Source organism: Rhinopithecus bieti, unplaced genomic scaffold, assembly GCF_001698545.2.
Source record: "Rhinopithecus bieti isolate Rb0 unplaced genomic scaffold, ASM169854v2 scaffold_21412, whole genome shotgun sequence".
In the NCBI taxonomy this organism is placed as follows: Eukaryota; Metazoa; Chordata; class Mammalia; order Primates; family Cercopithecidae; genus Rhinopithecus; species Rhinopithecus bieti.
This window is the reverse complement of record NW_016811643.1, coordinates 2,539,119-2,547,706: the sequence shown is the minus strand read 5'-3', so window position 1 is coordinate 2,547,706 and position 8,588 is coordinate 2,539,119. Positions and strand designations below refer to the sequence as shown.

General features: G+C 41.3%; 1 protein-coding gene across 1 annotated transcript in view; it reads right to left on the bottom strand.

Annotated features, from left to right (window-relative positions):
- The window catches only part of RRM1 (ribonucleotide reductase catalytic subunit M1), a 46,069-nt gene that overhangs the window by 27,240 nt on the left and 10,241 nt on the right, over positions 1 to 8,588 (bottom strand). The window contains exons 3-5 of the mRNA XM_017894324.1: positions 6,345 to 6,522; positions 4,158 to 4,258; positions 1,924 to 2,080 (exon numbers count right to left, since the gene is read on the bottom strand). Coding sequence (XP_017749813.1) covers positions 1,924 to 2,080; positions 4,158 to 4,258; positions 6,345 to 6,522 — 436 coding nt within the window. The remainder of the gene's footprint in view (positions 1 to 1,923; positions 2,081 to 4,157; positions 4,259 to 6,344; positions 6,523 to 8,588) is intronic.

Genomic DNA, 8,588 nt, shown 5'->3' with positions numbered 1-8,588 from the left:
TGAGACGGAGTCCTGTTCTGTTGCCCAGGATGGAGTGCAGTGGCGCGATCTTGGCTCACTGCAAGCTCTGCCTCCTAGGTTCATGCCATTCTCCTGCCTTGGCCTACAGGCGCCCGCCACCATGCCTGGCTAATTTTTTTTTTTTCTATTTTTAGTAGAGACCATGTTAGCCAGGATTATCATTGGCACTTTTTTAAAAAAAACTTTTTAAAACATTTTGTAGACACATGGTCTCCCTGTATTGCCCAGGCTGGTCTCACACTCCTGAGCTCAAGGAATCCTCCCATCTCAGCCTCGTCACTGGCACTTTTGTTTCGGCAGAGACTGCATGAAAATTTCTGGAAAAAGTCAGCTCTGTACACATTAACAGCAGAAGTTGTAGTATTCATCATTATCATCATCATCAACATCACAACAGCTAACACTTAAAAAGTGCCTGTAACAGACTAGGCACTGATCTAAGCAACATACACACTCGTTTAATCCCCTGAAGACTCCTCATGGGGATTAAATGAGCAACATATACATCAGGGATTCTTCAGGGGATTAAATGAGTATATGTTGTTTAGAGCAGTGCCTAGTCTGTCACAGGCACCTTTTTTTTTTGAGACAGAGTCTCACTCTGTCACCCAGGCTGGAATGCAGTGGTGCGATCTTGGCTCACTGCAACCTCCGTCTCCTAAGTATAAGCAGTTATCCTGCCTCAGCCTCCCAAGTAGCTGGACTTACAGGCATGCACCACCATGCCCAGCTAATTTTTGTATTTTTTAGTAGAGAGGGCACTTCGCCCCGTGGTCCAGGCTGGTCTCCAACTCCTGACCTCGGGTGTTCAGCCTGCCTTGGCCTTCCAAAGTGCTGGGATTACAGGCGTAAGCCACCACACCCAGCCTGTTATAGGCACTTTAAATTGAAATTTAAATTAAATTGGCCGCAGTGGCTAATGCCTGTAATCCCAGCACTTTGGAAGGCCAAGGCAAGTGGATCACCTGAGGTCAGGAGTTCAAGACCAGCCTGGCCAATATGGCGAAACTCTGTCTCTACTAACAATACAAAAATTAGCTGGGCGTGGTGGTGTGCGCCTGTAGTCCCAGCTACTCAGGAGGCTGAGGCAGGAGAACTGCTTATACTCGGGAGACAGAGGTTGCAGTCAGCCAAGATCGCGCTGCTGCACTCCAGCCTGGGTGACACAGTGAGACTCAGTCTCAAAAAAAAAAATTTTTTTTAATTAAATTTGCTGTTGAAATTTTATATTCTCCCCATTCTAAAAAGGAGGAAACAAACACAGAGAGATTAAATAACTTGCTAAAGGGCCAGGCGCGGTGGCTCAAGCCTGTAATCCCAGCACTTTGGGAGGCCGAGATGGGTGGATCACGAGGTCAGGAGATCGAGACCATCCTGGCTAACACGGTGAAAACCCATCTCTACTAAAAAATTCAAGAAACTAGCCGGGTGAGGTGGCGGGTGCCTGTAGTCCCAGCTACTCGGGAGGCTGAGGCAGGAGAATGGTATGAACTCGGGAGGCGGAGCTTACAGTGAGCCGAGATCCAGCCACTGCAGTCCAGCCTGGGCGACAGAGCGAGACTCCGTCTCAAAAATAAATAAATAAATAAATAAATAAATAGCTTGCTAATAAGAAATAGAGACTGGAATTCAGGTGGACACTGACATTCATGTTCTCAGTCACTACACTACACTATACTATACTATACTATACTATACTATACTATACTGCCTATCAACGCAAAAATACTTAGAATGTTATGAAACACTTATGATAATTTATCTGCATAACTCCTCAGGTAATCCAGAAGTAATATGTGGAAAATTCAAAAATTGCAAATAGATAAGCTACCTTTGCCTTAATTCAAACCACCACTGCTACCTTAACCCCACTAACTCCCCAGGTCCACCCCAACTCCAAACAACTTATGGCCTTGATAACTGTCATCAAAACATAAATAAAATCCTGTATTTCATGATTTAAGTACAAGTCCCCACATACTTGAAACCCATTATTTACCTTAAAGCCAAAGTAATTGTAAGAGAAATCTCGGTCATAGATAATGGCAGAATTCAGGCGCTGATAGGGGTGAAAAAGAACACATAATTAAATTAAAATAATTACTTATTTTCACAAAATCTGTTGTCTCTCAGCCCTGACTCCAGAACTAAAATCAACACAGATAACACTAAGCATTATTACTGTAGAATAGAAGTCCATCTAACCTTCTAAAAAAAAGAAACAATATATATAAATTAAGTATCCTAATTAGGTTTAAAAATATGTATATTACAACACTAGAAGATAATACATAAATACATGTTGTGAGATTAAATGTAATTTTCCAAACTTTCACTATTATGTTTATAGTATGTTTTGAAAGGGGGAAAAAACATGAGCATAAATGGGACTATATTATCATCCTTAAACATGTTTTTAGATTACTATTAATCCAAAAGCATTGGTACTACATATTTACTAATACATATATATATTTACTTCAAAAAGTAGCCTACCTCAAACTGTATATAACAGTATATGTAATAAACAATGACAGGAAGTAGGCTTACGTTAATTCTGAGGCTTTTCAAAATCTATGGTCCTTTAACAAGTTTCAGACAAACCACTATTGTAACAGTAAGATTTTATAGTGTAACTGGTCATTATTACAGAGTTTTAGTAGGCTATAAAGCCATTCAGAGGAAAACAAAAGCAGTAACGTACAAATAATCATTTTTGATAGAAAAAAACAGAGCCAGGTTTTCAAAATACTAACAGTGTTTCTACATAACGATCCATATCTAAGGACTAGAAAAACCTATATGAAAGCTTGCTTTTCTTCTCTCTTAAAATTTTAAGGCCATCTTTGTTGCCAAAGGCAGGTATGGGCTCAGTATGAATATTACAGAACTGAAATACTTGACTATCAATAGACATATTTTTAGACACAGGTTTGATGCTGCTGCTGTATTTTTGTCTTCAACTTGTCTTCAAGATTACACAAATTAATAACACACAAACAACTCAGTTTTCTCCTAGTCTCTTTAACATCAGATACATGTTTAGAGAGATAGTTAATTAATCATTCTTTTTTTTTTTTTTTTTTTGAGACTGAGTATTGCTCTGTTGCCCAGGGTAGAATGCAGTGGCATGATCTTGGCTCACTGCAAGCTCCGCCTCCCGGATTCACACCATTCTCTCGCCTCAGCCTCCTGAGTACCTGGGACTACAGGCGCGTGCTAATTTTTTGTATTTTTAGTAGAGACAGGGTTTCACTGTGTTAGTAAGGATGGTTTCGATCTCCTGACCTCGTGATCCACCCACCTCGGCCTTCCAAAGTGCTGGGATTATAGGCGTGAGCCCCCTCACCCAGCCTAATCATTCTATTACCTAAAGTTAAAACTGGTCTCTAACCTGTCCAGACATACATGGTAAATAAATCCTGTGTGTAAAAGGGCTGGTTAGGCTACATCTTTTCCCTTATGTCCTCTGGCATCTAGTTAAGAAAGCGGTTCAAATACAAGTGGATAATTTTTAAGCTGCTGAGCATGAGCTTGTAAAATTTTACCTGAGCAACCTTTTTGGGAGTCAGTTTGGCAATGCCTATCAAAATTTTGAATTCACATACACATTGGCTCAGCAATTCAACTGAAAGGATTTATCTTACAGATATATTCATCTATGGGCAAAACACCTACCATACAAGAATATTCACTGCAGTGAAAAGATGAAAACCAAATATTGATCACTAAAGGAATTCTAACACATACATACAATGACAATATATCTATAAAATGGAACATTATACAACTGTTATAAAAAAATGGGTAAATTCATAAAGGCTGATAGAGAACAAACAAGATATACTTACAAGTGAAAAAAGTATCAATGAAAACTATGCACAGTACAGTACCACTGAAAATAAAAATATGTATGTACACACATGTATGCACACACATGTACGTACAAAATAGCTCCGGAAAAATACATTTTAAAACGATAAAGTTGTTTCTAAAGAGGAAAATCAGGAATCGGGGCAGGAAAAAAAACAGAATTGTATTTACCTGTATCTTTTGTAGTGTTTAAATTTTCTAAAATGTGTGCAATATTAAAAAAGACTATCAAAAAATTTCCACCAGAAAAGTGTTATACATACATCCTTATTAGCCAAAACAATATCCAATGTTGACTTGGCCACCATGGGAGAGTGTTTGCCATTATGTGGATTTATGTAGTTATAGAGGTCTTCCATCACATCTAAAAAAATACAACAAAAAATGAAAATATATCAAGACCACTTAACAGCTAATTCAATCTTTAGGTAATAGTTGAAAACAGTGGTTCTCAACCCTTTTCTTCATCTCAACCCACCTCAATACCTAGCATATAAAGTGCTCAACAAACACATACATGTTGAAGAAATATGTAATGCCTCATTTAAGGAAACAATCTTCTAGAGTTAAAGTGATTATAAGCTCTTGTAGTTTAAAATAGATTCCTGGGTCGGGCACAGTGGCTCACGCCTGTAATCCTAGCACTTTGGGAGGCTGAGGCAGGCGGGTCACGAGGTCAGGAGATCAAGACCATCCTGGCTAACACGGTGAAACCCCATCTCTACTAAAAATACAAAAACTTAGCCGGGCATGGTGGCACGCGCCTGTAGTCCCAGTTACTCGGGAGGCTGAGGCAGGAGAATGGCATGAACCCGGGAGGCGGGGCTAGCAGTGAGCCGAGATTGCGCCACTGCACTCCAGCCTGGGTGACAAAGCGAGACTCTGTCTCAAAAATATAAAATAAAATAAAATAAAATAAAATAAAATAAATAAATAAATAAAACAGATTCCTAAGGCTGGACAGTGGCTCACATCTGTAATCCCAGCTCTTTGGGAAGCTAGCCACCCACCTCAGCCTCCTGAGTAGCTGGAATGACAGGCACACACTACTATACCTTGTTAACGTTTTTAATTTTGGAGAGAAAGGGTCTCACTATGTTGCCCTGGCTAGTCTTGAACTCCTGGGCTCAAGTAATCCTCCTGCCTTGGCCTCCCAAAGTGCTGGGATTAGGCCCACCATGCCTGGCATAAAATTTTAAAACTCTTTTTTCCTTTTGGCTCCCGATAGGAAACAATAAAGATTTTTTAATCTCAGTCTACCAGCTGGCTTCTTATATATTGAACAAATTATTTAACTTTCCCTTTCCCACATTCCTTGAGCTGTAAAATGGTAGTGATGAAATGAAGAGTTCGCATATAGTGAGAAAGGAGCAAGTGTAACATTTTGTTTAACCCAAAACTTGTCAATAAATATTATTCATTTTTCCAACCATATCACCACCAAGTGCCTCACAATGGGCTTTAAAAAAAAAGAGAGAAAGTCCAGGTGCAGTGACTCACGCCTGTAAGCCCAGCACTTCGGGAGACCAAGGAGGGCAGATCACCTCAGGTCAGGAGTTTGAGACCAGCCTGGGCAACATGGTGAAACCCCATCTCTACTACAAATATAAAAATTAGCTGGGCGTGGTGGCAGGTGCCTGTAATCCCAAGCTACTCGGGAGGCTGAGGCAGGAGAATCGCTTGAACCCGGGAGGCGGAGGTTTCAGTGAGCCGAATCATACCATTGCACTCCAGCCTGGGTGATAAGAGCAAAACTTTATCTCAAAAAAAATTAAAAAATTTAAAAAGAGAGAGAATAAAAAACTTAAAGAACAAAGATACATCAACTCTTTTATACAGCAGATAGGCAGCATGGAGAAATAGGAAACTGTAGTCCACTCTTTCCCACTAATTTACATATTTGCCATTTATTTATTTATTTATTTATGAGACAGAGAGAGTCTCACTCTGTCGCCCAGGCCGGAGTGCAGTGGCATAGGCTTGGCTCACTGCAATCTCCGCCTCCCGGGTTCAAGCAATTCTCCTGCCTCAGCCTCCCGAGTAGCTGAGATTATGGGCCCCCGCCACCACGCCCAGCTAATTTTTTGCATTTTTAGTAGAGGTGGGGTTTCACCATGTTGGCCAGGCTGGTCTCAAACTCCTGACCTAAGCGATCCACCTGCTCGGCCTCCCAAAGCACTGGGATTACAGGCGTGAGCCACTGCACCTGGTCTATTTTATAATTTTAGATTTTTCTTAAAACGTAGAGATGGGGTTTCGCCACATTGCCCAAGCTGGTCTCAAACTCCTGGACTCAAGCAATTTGCCTGCCTTGACTTCCCAAATTGCTGAGATTTGAGGTGTAAGCCACCCCACCTAGCCATATTTGCTTCTTTAAACAGTCAAGATTTCTACTACCCTTATTACTTTTCTGAGAATACTAAATTTTTACTTTTTCACCCGAGACTTACCACTGAACACTTTCTTTGTTTCTTTGTGCAAGTTAGAGACAGCAATCCTGGCTGCCAGGATAGCATAGTCAGGGTGCTTAGTAGTCAAGGTTGCAGCTGTTTCAGCAGCCAAAGTATCTAGTTCCACTGTGGTGACCCCACTGTACAAGCCTTGGATTACTTTCATGGTGATCTGAGCCTACAAAAATAAAACCAAGAATTACTTGAGCTTTCCTAAGAAACAATAGCTTCCTTAAAAGAGTAATTAAGAAAACCATCATGGCCAGGTGTGGTAGTACATATGTATAGTTCTAGCTACTCAGCGGTTGAGGTGAGGGGATCACTTAAGCTTAGCAGTTCATGACCCTATTAAAAAAAAAAAAAAAAAAAAGCCAAGCGTTGTGGCTCACACCCATAATCACAGCACTTTGGGAAGCCAATATGGGAGAATGGCTTAAGTCCAGGAGTTCAAGACTAGCCTGGGCAAGCTAGGAAGACCACCCCCCCATCTCCACAAATAATAAAAAAATTAGCTGGGTGTGGTGGTACACACCTGTGATCCCAGCTACTCAGGAAGCTGAGGCTGCAAGGAGCTGTGATTATGCCACTGCACTCCAGCCTGGGCAACAGAGTGAGACCCTGTCTCAAAAAAAAAAAAGGAAAGAAAAAAAGAAAACAATCAAATTCACATCACAATATAAACGACAGGTTGGGCACAGTGGATCACACCTGTAATCCCAACACTTTGGAAGGCCGAGGTAAGAGGCTCGCTTGAGCACAGGAGTTTGGGACAAACCTAAGCAATATGAGACCCTATCCCTACTAAAAATTAAAAAATTAGCCAGTCAAGGTGGTAAGTCCCTGTGGTTGCAGCTACAGGGTAAGCTGAGGCGGGAGGAATGCTTGTACTGGGGAAGTCAAGGCTGCACTGAGCTATCTATGATCATGGCACTACACTCCAGCCTGGGCAACACAGTGAGACCCTGTCTGAAACAAAGAACAAGACAATTTACTTCTCTGAAAAATTATCTTTCAGAATGGTGGGCAGTGGGAAACTTAGTAATGAGAATGCATAACCCAGCAGAACTACAGAAAATGTATACTACATATAAAATGAAGGTGTCATTTTAAAAAATCTAAATATAGCCTTTAAATCAATTAGTCTCACAGGGAAATAGCTGAAAACATACTAATGATTCTATATTTCCCTATTTTCATTCAAATTCTCCCAACAGACTAATGATTCTATATAAGTATTTCCCCATTTTTCATTCAGATCCTCCCTAAGTGATCAGGGCTCCAGCTTCATACTTACTTTTCCCGAATTCCATATAAGGATAAGTACAGAAAAGCAAATGAAGCAAACTTTAATCATGCCAATTAAAGGAGAAAGAAGTATAAATTAGGTTTGGGGCTGAGTCATGATAATTTAATGACTACTCTGTCTTTAGCACTTCACAAATTACAAAGTGCAACCTCCACCCCTGGGGTTCAAATGATTCTCAACCAAAGTTGATTAAAAATTATCAACTTTGACAATCTCTGACATTTCATAATCACTTTATGAGATGATTATTACTATACCTATTTTACATTAAGAACCTGAGGCTCAGGTTACTGGGACTTGCCCAAGGTTATATCATCATACAAGTCTTCTGGCCCCAATCCCATTAAACCTCACTGTATTTCACTGTTTTCAAGGCCACATTATAAGTTCTTTTTTTTTTTTTTTTTTTTTTGAGACGGAGTCTCGCTCTGTGGCCCGGGCTGGAGTGCAGTGGCCGGATCTCAGCTCACTGCAAGCTCTGCCTCCCAGGTTCACGCCATTCTCCTGCCTCAGCCTCCCGAGTAGCTGGGACTACAGGCGCCCGCCACCTCGCCCGGCTAGTTTTTTGCATTTTTTAGTAGAGACGGAGTTTCACCATGTTAGCCAGGAGGGTCTCGATCTCCTACCTCGTGATCCACCCGCCTCGGCCTCCCAAAGTGCTGGGATTACAGGCTTGAGCCACCGCGCCCGGCTATAAGTTCATTTTTAAGATATGTAATGCACAAGGTATTAGCATACTTTTTTTTTTTTTTTTTTTTTTTTTGAGACGGAGTCTCGCTCTGTCCCCCCGGCTGGAGTGCAGAGGCGCGATCTCGGCTCACCGCAAGCTCCGCCTCCTGGGTTCACGCCATTCTCCTGCCTCAGCCTCCTGAGTAGCTGGGACTACAGGAGCCCGCCACCGCGCCCGGCTAATTTTTTTTTGTATTTTTAGTAGAGAC